This window comes from Culex pipiens, chromosome 3, assembly GCF_016801865.2.
Source record: "Culex pipiens pallens isolate TS chromosome 3, TS_CPP_V2, whole genome shotgun sequence".
Taxonomy (NCBI): Eukaryota; Metazoa; Arthropoda; class Insecta; order Diptera; family Culicidae; genus Culex; species Culex pipiens.
Window position 1 is genome coordinate 132,509,489 of NC_068939.1, and position 21,751 is coordinate 132,531,239.

Below are 21,751 nucleotides of genomic sequence, written 5' to 3' on the forward strand. Positions count from 1 at the left end.
CCGTATACCTCGTATGACATATCGGAGGATCCCAAAGCAGAACCAAGTGCACTCTCCCTTCTTTGGTCTCCAGCATGTTGAACTCCACTACACAACACTAAGTGCACCGAAAAACATAAATCACACGTGAGTGCAGTGTGCAGTCCGTCATGCTGCTGCCGGTTGCATGTTCCGAGCCGAATTGTTTCGGGACTGTTCACGATTATGTGTTCATGAGCTTCTTCAGCATGTTTTTCGGGGCCGCCGCGCGGATTTCGTTTCCCGCTGTCTGGATTTGCCCGGATGGAGAGAGGGGGCATTCCCGAGACATCTCGCCGGGCAGCATTTGCACACTGCGCTGATTATCTCTGCTCCTTTGTTGATTTATTGGTTTCTAACAAGAAGACCTACTAGGCAAACATATCTCTCCGGACTACGGATCGCGCGGGAGGCCAACTGCAAGCCCTGGCTGGCGGCAAATGTGTGGGAATTCGTTTCAAACCACGGCTGGTGACCTCCCCTGCGGTCTCCGGCGACGACGACTTCGAGTGTGTCGTCATGAAATGGCAATCGCTCACCAACGCCAAACGGCGCGCGGTGAGGGAGGTCACATACGGAGTTCACCATCTGGCCCCGCTCTGAACGAGATGCAGAGTTTCTTCTTGGGTTTGTTCTTTCGCTGAGTCTACGTCGGCAGTGCAGCTTCCCGAGGAAGGTTGTGGAATTCTAATTAGGATCACACAGCAAGATGTCCGGCCACCACAAAACCGCAAACATCAAATCTCCATTGTCCTTCAGAAAATGACTTCATTAGACGGAACTTCTTGGACCGACCGAAAACGCAAAACAAAAAAAAAACAGATTTCAGTGGTCACATTTGTCCAGCGGCAGCCGCAAAAAGGTTTCCACATCTCTCGAAGGTCCACTAGTGAACCGCTTTTCGGAGAACACCACAACAAAAAATCGCATAACCACATGACACCGGAGTCCGGTCCGGTCGGCCAGATCGCTCTGAAATTTGAAGAAGATTGCTGTGCATGCGCTGGCGGGTCGAACGAGGCGCAGAAAAAAAGTGAAACCACATTACCCGTCCCGCGTCCCGCGCCTCCTACACAACTTCTTCAAGTTCCTCCTTAGAAGATGTTAAAAAATACGAAAAAAAAATCGGAGTGATTTAATGTGGCCATCCTTCGTCCCTGACCTCGCTGCGCGAGCCCCTGTCCCGTTAGAACCGTTCCCACATACACACAGTTGCACATGTGTTTAGGACACTCGAGACGACGCGCTATTCCGAGAGGGAGGTCCGAAGACGAACCTGATACCGGGGTGTACATGACGATGGTACAAGTGGATCCTGGGAAGCTTAGTCTCTAGGGCTGGTGATGGTTATACTGTGGTTCGTACATGACAAATTTAATTTGTTATGTGGTCTATGATTTGACCAAGATACTAAGCTGTGAGAACGTCTCTACACGGTGTGAGACACTGGTGAAAATCTGGGTCCTGAACTGCTGAGTGATGATGTTTGAACTGAGCAAGAGGTTAAATCCGCTAGCAGGGATAAAGTAATCAAGAGTTACTACAAAAATAATCTATCGAATATGTCCTTACATTTGATGACGAGACGATTATTAAGTTTGAAAAGGCTGCAATAAACAAAAGAAAATGGTTTATGAAAACTAATACTTTCCGATACTGCTTGGGAGTTTGACACTTATCTAAACGGCAAATAACATTCAAGTGGAGAAACAAACGTTTTACTGAAAAACCCCAATTCTAAGGATGTTCTCCAGAATTGAAAAAAAATTGGCAGTATCTCGAAAACTTTGATTTTCTGTTTTTAGAAATGAAAATATAGTGAAATTTGTTAATATTGAATGCTTGGCCCTTTTGAAATTTTATTCTTAATTTCAAAAGTTTTTTAAAATATTGTTGTTGCTAAAGATCATTAAATTTGACAAATGTCTAATTTTTTAACATTGAGAATAGGACCATTAGTTGCAGAGATCTTGCCACCACAAAATGTGGGAAAGTTTTCATGAGACTTAATTTTCAATTCAATTAGTTTTTATTTGTAATCAATCATTTAACAATTTCGTGTGTCTTATAACCTAATGGAATTTTGGAGTTCCTTTCAACTATGCTTTACACTATAATTCATTTAGATTTAATTGGATATGGGTAATTCTCTACCAACTCACACAGCAGTTGCCCCGACCCCTCTTCGATTTGCGTGAAACTTTGTCCTAAGGGGTAACTTTTGTCCCTGATCACGAATCCGAGGTCCGTTTTTTGATATCTCGTGACGGAGGGGCGGTACGACCCCTTCCATTTTTGAACATGTGAAAAAAGAGGTGTTTTTCAATAATTTGCAGCCTGAAACGGTGATGAGATAGAAATTTGGTGTCAAAGGGACTTTTGTGTAAAATTAGACGCCCGATTTGATGGCGTACTCAGAATTCCAAATAAACGTATTTTTCATCGAAAAAAACACTAAAAAAGTTTTAAAAATTCTCCCATTTTCCGTTACTCGACTGTAAAAATTTTTGGAACATGTCATTTTATGGGAAATTTAATGTACTTTTCGAATCTACATTGTCCCAGAAGGGTCATTTTTTCATTTAGAACAAAATTTTTCATTTTAAAATTTCGTGTTTTTTCTAACTTTGCAGGGTTATTTTTTAGAGTGTAACAATGTTCTACAAAGTTGTAGAGCAGACAATTACAAAAATTTTGATATATAGACATAAGGGGTTTGCTTATAAACATCACGAGTTATCGTGATTTTACGAAAAAAAGTTTTGAAAAAGTTGGTCGTCATCGATCATGGCCATTCATGGTCACCCGCGACAGACACGGACGACGAAACAAAGAGAAACGCAAAAAGTAACTTTTTCAAAACTTTTTTTCGTAAAATCGCGATAACTCGTGATGTTTATAAGCAAACCCCTTATGTCTATATATCAAAATTTTTGTAATTGTCTGCTCTACAACTTTGTAGAACATTGTTACACTCTAAAAAATAACCCTGCAAAGTTAGAAAAAACACGAAATTTTAAAATGAAAAATTTTGTTCTAAATGAAAAAATGACCCTTCTGGGACAATGTAGATTCGAAAAGTACATTAAATTTCCCATAAAATGACATGTTCCAAAAATTTTTACAGTCGAGTAACGGAAAATGGGAGAATTTTTAAAACTTTTTTAGTGTTTTTTTCGATGGAAAATACGTTTATTCGGAATTCTGAGTACGCCATCAAATCGGGCGTCTAATTTTACATAAAAGTCCCTTTGACACCAAATTTCTATCTCATCACCGTTTCAGGCTGCAAATTGTTGAAAAACACCTCTTTTTTCGCATGTTCAAAAATGGAAGGGGTCGTACCGCCCCTCCGTCACGAGATATCAAAAAACGGACCTCGGATTCGTGATCAGGGACAAAAGTTACCCCTTAAGACAAAGTTTCACGCAAATCGAAGAGGGGTCGGGGCAACTTTTCCCGATTTCGTGTGAGTTGGTAGAGAATTACCCATATTCTAACAATGGATTTGGCAAGAGAAGGAAAAATAAATAAAAAAAACCCTCGAGATTATGAGACTTAATAAACTAATATTTTCTTGTTTATTTTTCTTTTATTCTCTATATTATACCAACCAGGGATCCAATCTTCATTGTTTTTGAGGCAATTTTATTGGAAATTTTCTGATATCTTAATAATGGACAATCATGAACACTGTTTAAAAAAATCGAAAAACGGGATTGTTTCTGTCAAAATTAATCTTAAAGTGGCTTTATCTTGAAAACAGTACACCTTATCAAAAAAATCTGTTAAGTAAATACTATCGATTGCAAATTTAAATTAACATTAAGAACTGAATTTGAAAAAATACTAAAATGTAATTTTTTCCAACCAACACATTTTTTCAAAAAATAATAACTCGGTGGAAACATTTTTCTTCATACTATCTTGTCACCTAAAATATATAAAAAGAAAATTAAAAGTGTCAACATACGCATTCATGGTAATTGATTGTTTGTGAAAAAAAGTTAATTTGAAAATCGACATCCTTTTTTCTGAATAGTCCTCATCAATACCTTATACAATATTTTCAAAAAAATTAAATCAAAACTAACATTTAAATGTTTGAAATGTTGGTCTTGATTTTAAATTTTTGAAAATATTTTTTTCGAAAAGATCGGAAAATTTCACGAGTGTTTAATATTTTGATATTGTAAATCGGACCATTAGTTGCTGAGATATCGACATTAGAAAATGGTGGGTTGTTAGGGTGAGACTCAGAAAACATCAGTTTTCTTGTTTTTAAACCTTTGCATGGCAATATCTCAGAAACTAAGGGCCGTATCAACAAAGTTGAATAATGCAAAATATAGAGAATTTTCTCAGCTAGGGCGTCCAATTTTCCCGGGTTTTGAATTTCCCGGGAAACGGGAAAAATATTTTTGAAATCCCGGGAATTCCCGGGATCCCGGGAAATTTTTGTATCAGTAATAAAATTAGCTTAATAATATTAAATGGTGATAATCTTCACTTCAATCTAAACAAGGACAACAGTTTTTAAATAGCCTAAAAGAAAATAAAAATTGATAAACCTCAATTTTGTTCTTTGTGGTGTTTGGATTTTAAATCAAATACAATTTTTAATTCCAATTGGAATATTTGTTTTCATTTGCGGCTCAAATTACATAAGTTTTTTTGAAAATATTTCCTTTATATTTTTTTATATGACATGAGTAAAACAGCTTAAAAAGTTTCTTTTATTTTTCTTGAAAAATAAAATAAAACGACAGCAAATAAAATGATACCAGTCAATGTAAAATTTTAGATAAATTTTGAATTGATAGATTTATATAAAACATATTTAATAAATTAACTTAAAGTTACTACCGCCAACCGGAGGAAAATCGGGTCTAAAGTCTGAATAAGTACAGGAGATTTTAGAGCAATATATTTGGAAATCGGTGTACTAATTGTTTTGTTCTATTGCTGTTTGCTCAAGTAGCATTTGTCATTATTTGGCCCAGATGCCGGTGTTTGATTTTTTTACCGGTGTTTGATTAAAAATATTTTAACATGATTTTTTTTCAAATTTAAAGTCGTAAATAAACGTAAATATATCCATTCTATTTAAAAAATAAAAGAGAAAAAAATTAAAGCGCTAGACATTTTGCGGACCTGTTAACTAAAATTATAATATTTTTTTTCTAATAAGCCAAATAAATGCTTATATTCGCCGAATTCAAATTTAAATGCAATGTATCGACTAATTAGTATTCAACTGATCTTATATTTTAATGCTTCTTATCGATTACTTAGTATTCTACTATTTCCACAACCAAATCTGAATTTCCAGAACAAAATATGATTATTTTTTTCAATTTCGGGAATTCCCGGGACAAATTATGGAAAATCCCGGGATCCGGGAATTCCCGGTTTTGGGAAAATCCCGGGATTTTTGTCCCGGGAATTCCCGGGATGGACGCACTATTCTCAGCTTTTCAAAAATAGTTTTTTTCGGAAGTGGGCAAACATGGGTATTAATTTGAAAAAAAAAAACTGCTACTATTTTCAAAAAAGTTACCTAAAAATGGCTATAACTGAAAACTGTGCACTTTTTTGATTGCAAATCAATACAAATTTTTCCAAAAAAAACCGAAATATTGGTCGCAAAAAATTTTCAACTTCAGTTTTCGATGTAAACTGAAGTTGAAAAATTTTTGCGACCAATATTTCGATTTCTTTGAAAAAATTTGTATTGATTCAAAAAATTATAACTCGGTCAACGATTTTTTGCCCATTCTGGAAATTTCAACATATCAAAAAATTAAAAAAATTAAAATAGTGTTTTCATGTAAATCAAGTTTTAGTGATAAAAAATGAAATTCAAAATCACCAATTTTTTTACCGTGTATCATTTTTTGCAATATAGTCCGTATCCATACCTACTACTTTGCCGAAGACACCAAATCGATCAAAAAATTCCTTCAAAAGATACAGATTTTTGAATTTTCACATATCATTTTTGTATGGACAGCTGCCAAATTTGTATGGAAAATTATATGAACGAACTAATGATGCAAAATGGCTTCTTTGGGCATACTGAAGGCACCAAAAAAGTTTCAGCCGAATTAAAAAATACAAAAAAAAATCGATTGCCCGAAATCTCAAAGAATTGCTCATGGTTGAACCAATGACCCAAAATGGCTTCTTTGGTGATGGGAAAAGACCCCATATTTTGAACAAAATAAAAAAAAAAACTATCATTTCCAATTTTGGTGAAGAATTGCTCAATTTTGAAAAAATATTTCAAAATAAATTTGTACTCACTTCTCAGCACAGATTTCAACGTCCCTTCCAATTCCATTCCATTTTTTCTCACTTGACTTTTTCATCTGGTCGTCGTCTTCGCCGTCTGCAACCCAAATCGTCTGCCATCAGACAGCATACCACACCACTGCTCCGAAAAAAAAAACAAAAACGTTAGATCTGGTCGAAAGGACAACGCCGAATTTGCATCTTGAAAACATATTTCATAATGCTCCTGCCCTCTCTTCTTCCCTTTCCCTTTCTTCCCGCTTCAAGTGGTCAAATATTTATTGTACATTGTACACTATGAGAAGATTTTTGCTTCTTTTTTTTCGTTGATACTCGCACAGTTCAATCAGCAGCGTGACTTCTTCAAGCTGGCTGTGACAACGGTTCTCAAGTTCTCTGGACACACACACACATAAATTTGGTTAGTCCCTTACCTCTTCTTGCTTGCCCTCTTCCCACGTCCTCACCATGTAAAAACAAAAGTCGGGTAGTAACATTTGAAAAGGGCGTCTTACAGCGTTTTAAAAATGTTCAAGAAAGATAACCTGTTTCGCCCTTTTCAAATGTTACCCCCCAACTGATGAGTTTGGGCAGAACCCAACCGTCCAGATGGTGACTCGAGATTTGCTGCTCTCTTTGCCCGGTCCGCATAGTTCTGGCACTAATCAAGTCACGATACGCAAATCGGGGGCTTCTTTCAGAACGCGCAACAGCTGGACTGGATTCTAGGATGCTGTGCGTAGATTAGTGTTGACCTGCACGGGCAATGTGTGGCACATTTCGGGCGGTCCCATTCTCGAGTATGATTGATCGAAGGTCTCTCCCGTGGGACGCAAGAACGGTGAGGAGTCGAACTTTTATGGATGCCCAGCACTTTTTTACGACGATTTTTGAGAAGTAATTTTTGGCGACACAAATCCGGCCGCTCTAAAAACTTTTTATGGAACCGACTGGGGCGGTTACGTCACCCGGCCGGGTGTTAACGACCTGCTAGATCCTCCGAACAATTATTTACGAGCTGTTTATGGATGACCTACTGATGCTCCAGCTAGAACTGCGAGAACGGAGAACATTGTTCGGTGTGGTGTCACGTCGCTGCAGACCTTTGGACAAAGGTCGGACGTCCACAGAGAAGAAATCGTGAGGTTCGCTGACCACTCTGGAGACCACTTTGCGAAATCTGCAACCTAGCACTGCTGGTGGTTTCGAGCAGGCACGTTGCACCAGGTATCGCCCGGGACTCTGCTAATCCTCATGTGAACCAGAGCAGCCTGATTTTGAAAGGGCGCTGTTGTGGGTTTTGTTCGGGATCGAAGAACTTGTTGAATGTGGATGTGAACACCCTCGAACTTGAGGGAATGAGACTGGCTAGGGTGGTTCTTTGAAAGAATAATTTCAGAAATGCGTTTTACTAAATCTTGTTTTCTTTCTCTTTGCAGGTGAGGCTCGCAACGTTGGTAGCCTTATAGCAGATTATTTCAACGCGATTCTGTGCGAAAAAGAAGGTACTTTTGCAAATATTACTTACAAAATTTATTCAATGTCTTTTCTATGTGTTCTAGTTACATATATTTTTTTAATAAATAAATATTGAACAGATTTGTCTGTGTATTACAATAAATATATGTATTTAACAAAATCAATCGTTTGAAAATGTTGACCAAATATAAGTAAATTTCATATTTGAATAATTCAGCTAAAAATATGATAATAATTTAAGTAAATTTTCAAACTATAGGAATAGATATACAACTATGTTTAAAAAAAACTGTTTTTTTGAGAACAATCCATTTAAACATAAAATAATATGAGTGCTACCGTTCTTACAAAACGTCGATTTTCTAAACCAGATCGAATCATAAAATCTACAAAAATGCTTTAAAATTCTTCAAAACCCTATTGAAAAAGCCGATATGAATATCAAAGTTTTCTGTTGCATTTTAACACCAAAATTTAACTGCTCATGTTCGCATAAATGTCCCATATGCAAAAACAGCAAGCTGAGAAAAACGCATTTGAAGATTGTCCCACACACAAGGCTACGTGTTGGGTTTTCACAAAAAACTGAAGTTCCTCTTGTTTTCGAGAACAAAGTACTGGATGTTTTGGGCTTTTCTGAAAGAGCACACGATTTTGAACCAAATTGCCGACTCCGACTCCAGCTTTCTGAGTTAAGCCGACTCCGACTCCGACTCCGGCTCCGGCATTCAACTGACTCTCTGCATACCAACTGACTCCGACTCCGACTCCAGCTTTCAACAAATTGTTGACTCCGGCTCCAACTCCGAAACCTGCTCATAAAATTCAGCCGACTCCGACTCCAGCTATTCGAGTTTTGAAGACTCCGACTCCGACTCCGACTCCAGGTCCCCAAAAAGACCCGACTCCACCGACTCCGGCTCCGACTCCGACTCCACAGCCCTGTCAATAACTCAAAAGCGACGAACATGCATATGGGACATTTATGCGATCAGGGGCAGTTAATGCTTGTTTAATGATATCTTTAAAAATCTATTCAAAATATTTAATTTACAATATTAAATTTACCGATCCAGAAATAATGTTAAGTTTTGGTTTAGTTTTATCGAGTATTTTTATTCAAATTTTTTTTTCATGCAAATATGCGATTTGCTTTGCAGAAAATAAAACTTTTGTAAATCGGCTGTAAATTTGCAAATCTTTCAACAAATCTTTAAGAAGCGTAACTTTTTGAAAAAATAAGGAAACATCTTTCCACAATACCAAGATATGTTTGGTAATCAATATTTCAAATATCATTTCAAGAGTTTTTTTTTTAAATGGACCTATAAACATATGAAACTCAATAGCTTATAGGACCTTTAAAAAAAACTCTAGATTTTATCAAAAAGTAATAAATACAGCGCGGGAAAAATTCACTGAAAACGTTCCGCAGCTGATTCTTTACCCACTATCTCGCAAAAAAAAGACGAGAGGCTCGTTTTTTTGGACTTCCTCTCTCAGTGAGTGCTTGGTAAAACTCTTTTGGCGAAGATCAGTGTTGCAAATGAGTGATAAAAAAAAACTATCATTTGTTTTTCTCTGCACCAAAAAAATCAGAGAGTATAGCGACCGTCACTATAGCTTGTAAGACCTCTTCTTGTGTCTCTTGCTTCCCAGCATTCTCTCTCTACTGCGCTTGCGACATTGGTTTTTTGTGACGGCTTTTGTGATTGAACGTTGTTGCGGTGGGAAGATCGTGAAAGCGGGAATGAGAGAGAATGGGAGAATGTCAAACGCGAGTGTGTTAACACAAAACCGTGTTCGGCTATGTTGAGTATTCAGGCGTGATAATTGTAGTTGCTGAGAGCTGATAGTTTGATATTTTGAGGAAGATGTTTTGTTTGTTTCACAGAAAACAATTATGGCAATATTACATCTGGGAAAGGTGATAGGTTTTGTATCAAAAAATGTGTAATTTTACATCAGAAACTGGTTATTTCATTTTCATCAGTTTCTGAAGAATGTCTTATTTTTAATCATTTGTTAAGTAAAGTTACCCAATAAAGAAGTAATAAAAAAAATTGTTTCAAATTAAACAAAATTTCAAAGTAAAACAGTTAAATCAATTGAGAATCTTCAGAACAACCCACACTTCGCCCAAACCGTCAAACTCAGTTCGATCCGATGCATCTAGAATCTCGAAGAATTTTGATAAACTTCGAATGCCACTGTTTAGTAGGGCATGCAGAAGAACGAAAAAAAAACCTTTCCCAAAATCGCTTTTGTTGTCCACTTTTCTTTCCCGGGCAGGGTCCTCATACGTTAGTCCCGTTGGTTTTTCTTGGTTTCGATTCTTCGCAGGTCAAAATTGACCCAAACATTCGTCGTCCGAGCTCGTCGTCCTTCTCGGATGAATACCGATTAAAGGATTGCAGTTTCGCTTTCCGCTCTCTTTCTTTTTGATTGCTTTTTGAAAATAAAACCTTTTTTTTTTATTGAGGGAAAAAGATGCAAAAGGTTCGACCTTTTATTTATAGACACGGTTTTTTTCATGGTGATTTTTTTCTCTCTCTCTCGAAATTATGATTCGGGTGTTCGAGAATTTGATTGATTCTACGTAAATATCGACCCCGGGGATGCCGACGGATGTGTGGTTTTCGGGTGTGGGAAAATTCCGCAGGTGATGTGCCGAATTTCGTCCTACGTGGACACATAATTGCAGCGATTAGGGGCGTTTCGGGAGATGTTTGCTGGACTGATAATTTCGAGCTATTTCGTGTCAAAACTGGAGCTGGGTCACCCGAGGATCTCTACCTGTCCGCCAAGTCTGGAACTCATTAGATCTAGCAGACTGTCCCGTTCTTGAGCCAGCAATGACGTCCAAACAATTTACATAATCTCATGAAAAGCATAAACAATCCTCCCACAAAAAAGTGCTCGCAAAACAACAATCGATCGCCAATAAAGTTGTTTGGACCTCGGGTGGGTCGGCAGGACCGATCAGCAGAATGCAAAACAGACTGCCCACTGTGGCACGCCTCCCAAGCAGCAGGCAAGCAGCCAGACCTTAAAAAACTGTCACTTTCCTCTTCGGTGTCTCACGACCGGCTCAATCAGTGCAGGTCATAAAGTGAAATTTGCAAAGACAATGGCCCGGGTCATTGTTTGCCCTTTATTAGTTTATGGTTTGTTTTCGAAAACAATCTAGCTTTGGCGCGACCCCTGGACGTCCTGGACTACCTGACCTGAAGATCCACACACAGCAAAAAAGAAGGTCAAGAACTTTGAAGACGTTACCCGGTCGCAGTAGTGTCCGCTGCCGTCCCACAATAAAGAGATAAAATGTGCTAGGTTTTTGAGTTTGAAACTTCTTTTTTTTCGGGGTTTGTTTTGTTTGCCGGGTTTGGGGACACTGCAGGGATAATTTATGGCGGGTTCTGTTTTGGTTGTGGCCGTTCCGGCGGGTTTCGTCGGCTCTGTTGTGTGGACACTGTATTGTTGCTGTTGGTTCTTGTTCTCGAACAATGCAAACACCCTTCACACCTACGGTGAAGGGCTTGTTTTGTTATCTAATAATGATTGGTTTCGAGTGGTGCAGGTTTGAGTGCGAAGGAATTTGACCTTTCGACATTTGTGTGGATTGTGAAAGTTTGATGATTGGTCCTAATCAAATTACAATAATAAAAATAGCCAACTTCGGTTCATTTGATATTTGCCAGGTTTGCTTCGCTTGGAGACGGTCATTTTAGCGGGTCTCGCAAGGTGATGTTATTTATGTTGATGTCTGGAGCAACATTTGAAAAGGGTGCATAAGCATTTTGACAGCTGGAACTATTTTGCAAATTCTAAGCCAAAAGGAAACTATTTAACAAAACACTCAGTACTAACAGGTAGCTGGGGAGGCTACACAGCTTAAAAAGTAGTAATCCAGCTGCGTGTATAAGGCCTGGGTGTAAAATAAATATTGCATTATTTTATGAAATTTTATGTGATTTTACACCCTGCAATATGTAGCCCATCAGTATGGGAAACCTACTTGACCGAAATGTCAAGCTCATATATGCGTTTATCCTTACTACTTTTCATCGGTCTGATGGCCGAGTGGGCTAAGGTGCCAGTCCTTGCAGTTGGTCCTGGGTTTGAATCCAGTCAGTTGCAACTTTTTTTTGTGTTTGCAAAAATTGTACATGCAGTGTGTAATATGAAGTGTTTATTTTGACGAAGGTGATTTGCATGCTTTTGCATTTGCATTTTTTTTTGTGTAGCTTTTGTTTCACATTTCGAGTTCTATGAAGTTAACTTATGGCTTGGAAATTGATAATGCATCACTTTTTTAAGGAGACAAGGGAAATTCTCCACGATACCCCCAATTAAGTTTGATGGGATATTTGTATTGGGCTACCTCGACTTTTTTAGTACTTTTATATCGGATTGGAAGGCAAATGTGGTTACCGGAGTATTAAGTTATTATAAAAAAAAAATGTAAACAGTAGACGTGCATGCACGTGCGACAATACGACCTCTGACTAAATTTCCCTTGGACTGAGAGTTGCACAAACCGGTGCCCTTAACTCAATTTGATCCAAAATCGGCATGCGAAAAATAAGCATGACTGAAAGCAAAATTGGTTAGTTTACGCCTTAGAAGGTTGAAAATGGATTCAACCCGTAAACGGTTACTTTTTCACATATGTGTAGTTTTGGGCACATTAGTAATATAATATATGGGTCATTCCATCTCAACTGAGAACACTTTTGGACTCGACCTTCACTGATTTGGACCAAACTTGGAGGGAACGTTCATCTATCGATAGTTAACAGACATCCCAAGTTTGGTACTGACCTGACCATCCCTCTATTTTTGGCACCGCCCTATTTTTTGACGATTTTCTAAAAAACTTTTTTTTCTTTTAATCATAACTTTGCAAATACTTGAGCAAAAGACTTTCAACGAGTTGCATTTTATAGAAAATTGTCCAAGGAATTCAATAAAATGAAATTTTAACCCTTAAATGCCTACTAATATCATATTTTAACGTTTTTAGTATTAACTTTCAATTTAGACCTGTTCCTTATGTTTTTATTTGATTTATTTTATCACCATCGTGTTCCCCGGACAATTTTACATAAAAATCATTGTAGACCTCAAACTAAAATGAACTATTGGCGAGATACAGCGATTTTACTGAAAAAAAGTATGATTTTGCGCAGCACTTGTAAGTACATGGTGTACTTTTCAACAAAAAGGGATGAATCCCGCATAGTTCAGTTTTTATGTTTGAGAAACTTATTTCGGATTTGAATTCATAGGACAGAGTGCAACGCAAAATCAAACTTTTTTCAGTAAAATCGCTGTGTCTCGCCAATAGTTCATTTTAGTTTGAGGTCAACATTGATTATTATGTAAAATTTTCTGGGGAACACGATGGTGATAAAATAAAACAAATAAAAACATAAAGAATTGGTCAAAACTGAATTTTAATACTTAAAACGTCAAAATATAATATTAGTGGGCATTTAAGGGAAGAAATTTTATTTTTATTGAATTCCTTGGACATTTTTCTATAAATGCAAACTGTTATAAGTTATAATTAAAAGAAAAAAAGTTTTTTTAGAAGAAAACGTCATAAAAGTGGAGGTGCCAAAAATAGAGGGATGGTCTAATTAGCACCAAACTTGGGATTTCTGTTAACTATAGATAGATGAACGTTCCCTCCAAGTTTGGTCCAAATCGGTGAAGGTCGAGTCCAAAAGTGTACCCAGTTGAGCTGGAATGACCCATATACAGTAATTTACAAAGGGTTGAGTTTCAATAATTTCAATGTGGTTATCATGGATTAGTTTTGAATCATTTTCGAGTTTAAAGCTTATGCAAGCTATATCCATGGATCGAAACATCATCTTAGTACTTCTCATTTCGATCCTACTTTGTTTGTGTTACAATTTAAAATCTGACAATGTCTAATGTTCAAACTAACGGTCAATCTCAGGGTCCTGATTGCGAAAGAACCCTCCGTTTTCCCACACTCATCGAACAGACAAGATCAGCATCAGCAGTCATTTTAAAGTTTAAAAAATCAAAAGAAATATCCATTCGGCACAAAGACCCGATTGTTGTTTTCATTGAATCTCAAAAAATGCGATGAATCTGTGCAGAAAATTCCCCCTTCCTAAAAAAATCACAATTTGCACATAAACAACGTTGCCCGAACTCGTACCCTAGTTTAGAACATTCTAAAACTTTTTGTCTCCGTTCGATCACCACCAGCCAAAACTATAAAACTTGATACGGGAAAATTAATAAACAAGCTCGAAGGGACACGCACAAAAAATCCGAATCCCTCGAAGGATGCTGTTTTTTTTCTGTCGATCCCTTCAAGTTTGCTTCCTTTCACTGCCAGGGTCTGGCGTCTTGGAGGGGTAGCGCGTTTTTTCCCTTCTTAGTTCTGAGGTCCTTGCGTCCGACCCTCTTCGCGAGAGCAATCTTGGAAAAGGGATTTTTTCTGGTCCCTCGGATTGTGCGTAAGATGCGTCGTCGTTTTTTATGCATATTTTAATAGGGTCTTGGAAGGAAGAAGAAGTTTTTTCCTAGGGTCGTGTTTTGCTGAGGGGTAAAAAATCGCTCCTGGTGTAACGGTATTTTTTCCCCCGGATTCACACGTGGGATTTTTTTTCTGATGCTGATCCTTGGGACAGGAAGATTCCGTTCCCGCATTTCCATGCTCATCATTCATCCGAAGATCTTTTGTTATTAATATAAATCAAAGATATACCGTAATCTGGGGTGAATCGGGACTACAGTCTGAATAGGGACAGCAGATTTTAATGCACTTAAAGCTTTTAAATTTGGAAATGGATATACACATTTTGTTGGCCTGAGTCTGTTCTAACCGAAACCAACCAGAAAAATCAATATATTGTGCTCCAACATGGTTCAAACTGCTGTCCCAATTCGCCCCATGTGTCCCGATTGACCCCAGTTTACGGTAATTAAGCATAAGCGAGTGAGAAAGCGTTTTTTTTTGGTAGTTCGTTAGCCGATGCATTCTCGGGGAGTGGAGATTTTTTTTAGTCGTTGGTTCTTTGCTGCCGCGAGGAAATGGGAATCCGATCTTGACGAGGGACCGTTGTTTTTTTCTAGCTTGAAACGGTTTCTGGGTAATCTTAAGTTTGAAATTAGAAAAGGAACCAAACGAAAAAAAAACCGTCCGCGATCTCCTCAAGAAATGAGGAAGATCCTGGCTTCCCTCTCGGGGATCATAAAACACGCACTAAACACGCAACTCCAAGATACCAAACCGGCGATAACAGGCGACCACGACGGCTTGCGGCCCGTAACGGACGGGACGAAAAAAAATCAGGACGTGAGGGGCATTTTTTACCTCGACTCCAGAAACCTGGAGTGCAGCCACAGAGAGCGAGCTTTTTGAATTTAAATAAATTAAGCATTTCGTTGAAAATGTATTAATTTCCAACTTCCTGCTGCCGAAAAAAACCCGGGATCGCGCCCGGAAAAGTAACGGAAATTTGGCGCTGATCTTCACAGTTTCACCGGAAACAAGCCTATCGAGTGAACCGTTTCACCGAGAGAGAGAGATAGAAAAAAAGGATCCAGGATTAATATCCTTTGGCAGCGCGGAAGAAGGAGATGCACCTCGGTCCGGGATGATTGAGAAGTTAATCGATTAAGGGTGGTGGTGGACGAAGGAGCGGCTAAAAATAGCGTATGGTTGAAACGAAAATAGGATCACCAGCGGGGATTTTGGTTCGGCAAGAAGGACATCGGGGACGCCTTCGTCGTTACAACAGGAAATAGTTTTCAACAAAAGTCCCCCGGAAGACGGCCGTTGATTGAGCGGGGATGAAGCAGGTTTTGATTAATGGATTCGGGTTGGATTTTGGTGGGTTCAAGCTGGGACTTGTTCAGAGTAACCTGAGAATTTGTAAAAGATTGATAAATTGAACAAAAAACTAGGTTTTGCCATCGATTTATACCTACAGTTCCAAACTAGTCAATATTCACAAAACTTTGAAAAGATTGTGAGTATCCTAAAAATATTCTTCAAATAAATTATGCTTTTGATTTGCTCGGTTATCATGGCAATTACATATATAAATCGACAATTTTAGGTAAATGCCAGTAAGCGCTTCAGTTTCTGCAAGGTATGATAGAATTGGCCCCCTAGCACGTTTCCATCAATAAATTGAATATTAATTAATTCCCTTCGAAAGCATAAAATTGTTGTCCATTGTTATATTCTGAGAAAGAGAAATTCAATGGAGGCGCATGGTTTCTTGAAATGATTTCATAGCATTTATACCTGGAATATCCAACTTTTTTTATTTCTCGGATAATTTACTAACATTCAACATTCATTGCTGTCGATTTGAGTGTATTCAGGAAGCCCAAAGCTACCATACCTTGATAAAACTGAAGCGTTTACTAATATTTGCCTAAAAAAATATTTTAAATCTAAAAATAATTTCTTTAGATATTTTCTGATAATTTAAATAACAAAGTTTGTAAATATTTAAGCCAGCCGACGTTCTTAAAATTATTATTTTGACCACAGACTTAATAGATCTGTGTTTTGACCCTATTTAAAAATATTGTTTTTAAATTCACGTAATAGTTTTAATTACATAATTCCAGCATAGTTTAGAATTGTGACTTTTAACATTAAACCATTAACTACCGATATGTTGTTTAGTTTCTGGAAAAATTTGAGCCTAATTTGATATCTCAGCATCCAGTTGATTGGCCAACTTATTCCAAACATTCTTTTTTTAACTCATTTAACCAGAAAAAATGCTAGAGAGATCGTTTCTCGAGATTTTTGAAAATTACCGTTAAGCACAGTTTCATCCTTTGAAACTTGAAAATTAACTTCTGAACTTTTTTTATGAAAGTTTAAACATAAAAGGAAATTTGAGGTAAATTATTTGAAGCGTAACTTTTATTTTTCAAATCTTCCCAATCACATGGATCTTTTTTTTAAAAGGAACATTTGTTATTTTTGTTTGTTTGTTTGTTTAAGTCAAAGAACACAATATCATTTTACGATTTCTTGGATAAATACTTAGCTAAGTAACAAAAGTTCGTTTTACAACACAACGAAATTGTTGAAAAATGCAAATTTGAAAAACCATTAAATTAAAACAAAAAAAAATGGTTCCAATTGCTATGATTTATTGAATCTTGCGTCATTACATTTTTTAAAGTTCAAAATAATAATAAAAAATGATATAAAATGAACGGCTTTCATAACAAATAAAACAAAATATTTAAAAATATATATGTGAATTTGAATACATCAATATTATCAACACAAGGATATTTTCAAATTGAATTCCTAAAACATGGAAAACGTAAAAATTACTTTGAAATAAAACATTTTAAAAAATGTTTTTTTTTCAAATGAAATTAAACAAAAAAATCAAAGTTTTGACTGACAAAAAAATTACAAAACGCTTATCCTAATAAAAGTTAAACAACTGGTATTATAAACTAAGCATAGACTAAAAGTCTCTACGAATTGTAGAAAATAAAAAGCTTGTTGAAAAATTAGAAAATATTAAGAATATTTTAAAACATCAACAATTGGTGAATAAGGAAAGGACAAATTTTATTTATAATGTTTGTCCCTCGGCTCTGGTCAAGGTCGAGGGGAAGTCAAAAAATTAAATAAGACCGAAAATCCTAATTTAGGCCTATGATTCTTATTATTGTACACGTATTTTCAAGGAAAATTTTATCTATAAACAATGATTTTGTTCCTCCTCCATAGTTTATTGGCAAATTTAAAGAGGGAGAGAGAACAAAAACTTGAAATAAAATTAGCAGTTGCCTAAAACGTTTGAAAATTGATTTTTTCCCTTTACAATCAATTGCAAAAATGTTTTTTTTCATTAAAAAAATAGTAGTTTATGCAACAAGTTGCAAAAAGAAGATTTTTTCAGCACAAGTTGTACATTAATTCAACGAGGTTTACCGAGTTGGATAAATACGACGAGTGCTAGAAAAATCAAGTTTTGCAACGAGTTGCTTACAACATTTTTTGCCATTTCAAAAACGCTTCTAAATACAATTTTATGTCAAACATTCATGTATTTAATAAATTCACCGTTCAAAATAGAAAATATTGAAAAAAAAAAATACTTTTCGAAAATAGTATTGCTAAGTTCAACTTTTCAGCACTGGCATTGAAAGATATTATTTTTCCATTCTGGTATTTTTGGTAGGGAAAAGTAGGCCGTTTCGCTTCTCCAGAAGGTCAGGAAAAGTTGACAGTCTCACAGCGGAATTGCAAAAAAAAAACGTTTTCATAACAATTTTGCTATGGCAAATTTTTGACCTCTTCTCGACCTCGGCCAAAGCCGAAGGACAAATATTTTAACAATTTTGCATCAGCCGTTGTTTTTAAAATTTGCTCTTGATTTTTTTCCTCCTTTTAATCAAAAAATACAAAATTATATTCTTGATTTTTGTATTTCTGTGAAAAGAATTTAAAGCGAAACTTACTCCAAATTTCCAAACTGCTCAACTACCAAAAAGCACAAACAACCACGTTTGAATGAAGCTTATCACGGCATCTAGAAAACAAAATTCTCAAAAACCATAATCAATTTTTCAAAAAAAGGGGAAAAAAATCATCCCTCTCCCAGAGATCCAAATCAACAAAAAATATCCCATCTCATCATTTCGGACGCTAGCAGACTGCACCGTCCTGATTGCATTTACCCAATTCTATAGAACCGCGAGTGAGAGAAAGAAACTATTAATCGAAAATAAAAAGATCGAGAAAGCAAAAAAAAAACACACAAAATAAAAGCTCTCGCTCGCCAAACGAAAATTAAACCCGGCACAAAGGCTCTAATAGAGCCCCGCGCGCCACACACATGAATAACTTTTTTATCGTCCTGTCCCGCTCCGCGGGACGATTGACCGATAGATTGCTGGCTCCGTCCGTCTCATTCTGCTCTCTAAGCACGGTCCCGTTAGCTGGACGAGTCCTTCTTCTAATCGAAGGAGGCCAGGAGGGGAAGTAGGAGAGAGCGCGCGCGAACGCGCGAGAGCGGAGAGGATATCGTGGGTTTGGAGAGCGCGCGAGAGAGCGTGCCATGTGCTGCTCTCGCACTAACACCAGCAAACGGCGACTTGTATGCAAGGCGCGCGTGGACGACTGCTTGGATTCCGAAGGCGACAAAAAACGAACCTCCTGAAGAACGTTTTTTTGGAGGGACTTTTTTTTTTGCTGTTCTCTCCCGTCCTCGTGCACCCATTCACACACGCGCGCATGAATGTGTGTATGCATGAGAGGGAAGAGGACACATACGTGAGAGTGTGGTTTTTTATGACTGGATCCTGTTTTCGGGGCTGCTTTGTCTCGCTCTCGCTGCCGCGGGGTTTTTTGTCCGTTGGAAGGATGCTGGTGGTGGTGGTGCGGAGGTGGAAGCAATCTCCAGAGGACTCGTGGTGGTGGTGGTGAGCGAGGAGAGCGGTCGTCGCCGCCGCATGCTTTGCCGGACCGATGTCCCGGTCCGGTCCGTCAGTCAGTGCCTACTAGTCGGAACGAACAGCCCGAGTCCGGCGAGTCTCGGACCAAGAATTCTCGTTCTCGTCAGGGATCATTCACAATAAATCCATTCACACGTTCGGTTTTGTGCGCTCTCCCTCTCTCTTTCTCGCACACCAGGACCAAGAGAGAGAAGATAGGAAGACACAGACAAAAAACGACACGGACGTGCGTGTCTCGTGGACCGCACACAGGATATCAGTCCCTCAGGTCGGACCGGAGTGTTTAGAAACAAAAAAGACGTGTCCCAGAACGGTCGTCGGTTTCGGAGATCTGTTTCACCACAGCGCGCGTGTTGTGTGACGTACGTGATTTCGCGGACCACCGTGAAGCATCCCGAACACTGTGTGGATACTATTCTATTGTGTGCGTTCCTTCGGCAGCGCCTACTAATTGCCGAAGACGGTGCTATTGTTCTGTTTGCTGAAACAAAGAAGCAATTCATTGAAGAGCGAGTTTTTTGGGGAAGTTCACCGCAAGTGCCATGAAACGGACTTTCTACTGTTAGCGTGCTACAACGTGTTTTGTGATAACTGACAAGTGTGTGTGTGTGTGATAACAACAGCCTAACAACCTTAAGGTGTATGAGCGGCTTAGATGAATTATTTCCTGCACAGCGACTGGTACAACGAGCGGTACAGGAAGATGCTGTCCACGAGCGAGGACGCCGGGTTCTACTCCCACAACCGTGATCGTGAGTTTTCGTGAATATTTTTGATCTAACCTAGAAATTTTTGTGGGCACTCGTCCAGCAAATCACCCCGAGTTGGACAATTTCCGTTGAGGTCCCGTGATTTATGGTTTGCGGGAAAAAAGGACCAATTTTAATAAAGGGGATTGAATTGTGTGAATGTGTTTGCATAAAGATCTGCGCGAGATGTTCGAGGTGATTTGGAACTTTTTGTGTGTGTTTGAATGAGACGTGTGATTGTGTGTGAGCGGCTGAGGGCACCCTAGGGTCGGTCAATGTGCTACGACCAGAGGTCCTTGAGCGACGACCCGAGCAGAAGAGTTTTGCGTGAATTCTTGAAATTCGATAAAACTTTCAAAACAAAAACAAATACCAATGCAACGAAAATAGATATTTTGACGTGAAAACGTTGTGATAAAAAATTAAACAAAACAAAAACTGTACAAAAAAATGTGAAAAGTTTTTTTTAATCCAGTTTATTTGCGAGATTCCCCACAAAAAGATGATTTAAACTTTTTGACAAGTGCCTTTATATTAATAAACACTTGTTTATTTCGAATATGAGTGAAAGTGATTTATTACAAGTGAAATTTCTTTTGTTTGAATCGCAATTTTAGAAAAATAAGAAAAACCTGTGCTTGTTTAAGTTCTGAAAACATTTTTTTTTAATTCATGGTTTAAAGGATGTTGACGTGTCTGCTTTTAAACTCAAAATTTATTTTTGTTTTTAAAGAAGTTTACACAGTATAATTAGCAGATTTGGGCTTTCTGAAAATAACGATGTCAATAATCACTCAACGATAGCATCGATTATAAGAGTAGAGGGTGAGCGCTCTCGCGTGAGTGGTGTAATTTAACCGATCGGCGCTCACAAGTGATAAAGTGAATTCTGAGTTTATGACAAATCGGATGCCTGCAAAATGCGTTTTTGAGCCATTTTTTTTTAATATAGCAGAATCTTACAAAACAAAATTGTAACTTCTTTACCCTTATTTTTAATAATTGATTACTTTGATTTGAAATACCTTCAATAACTATTTTGTAACTTTTAAATGACAATTGCAGTTTTTTTATTGATTCTTGATTCAAGGTTTGGTCAGAATCACCAGGTAATGTTAATGATTTTATAATTAAAGTTTCTCTAACTCGCTCGTGATCAGAAGAGAAGAGCGTGAGCGCTCTCGCATGAGTACTGCATTTTAGCTGATCGGCGCTCACAAGCGATAAAGTGAATTTTGACTAATCAGGTGCCTGCAAAAAAGCCAATTAATTTTTTTAATTCAACATAATTAGACAAATCAGACAGTTGATTTTTTCATTACCCTTTTTTATTATTGTTAAATTTGATTTAAAATATCTTCATAAACTTTTTTTAATTCATTGATTTTTTATCTGCAGTTATTTTTTTAAATATTACGAACTAAGTTTTTGTCAGAATTAACAGTTAATTTTTGGTCATTTTAAAATTTAAGGTTCTCTAGCTCGTTCGGAGATCAGAAGAGAAGAGAGTGAGTGCTCTCACGTGAGAAGCAGTGATACGTTTGGAACTAATTCAAAAATTCAAAATGGTTTACCTCTCAGACAATATTCGCTCGCCAGTGATGAAAGAATTTTCTCACAAGATTTTCATTGAGCACTCATTGAGAGAGATGTACTATGCACAAAATATCGTAAAAACAATTTGTTATCGTTAATGTTTTTGTTTACTCATT

General features: G+C 37.5%; 1 protein-coding gene across 3 annotated transcripts in view; it reads left to right on the top strand.

Annotated features, from left to right (window-relative positions):
* Window positions 1-21,751, top strand: part of LOC120426113 (B-cell lymphoma/leukemia 11B) — a 95,406-nt gene that overhangs the window by 56,651 nt on the left and 17,004 nt on the right. The window contains exon 2 of one of the 3 annotated variants that reach the window (XM_052709856.1): window positions 7,752-7,817. The exons of 1 other annotated variant lie outside the window; for it this stretch is intronic. In XM_052709856.1, coding sequence (XP_052565816.1) covers window positions 7,752-7,817 — 66 coding nt within the window. Of the gene's footprint in view, window positions 1-7,751; window positions 7,818-19,277; window positions 20,043-21,751 lie in introns of those variants that run through there. One more of the 3 variants, XM_039590816.2, reaches the window with a different exon arrangement.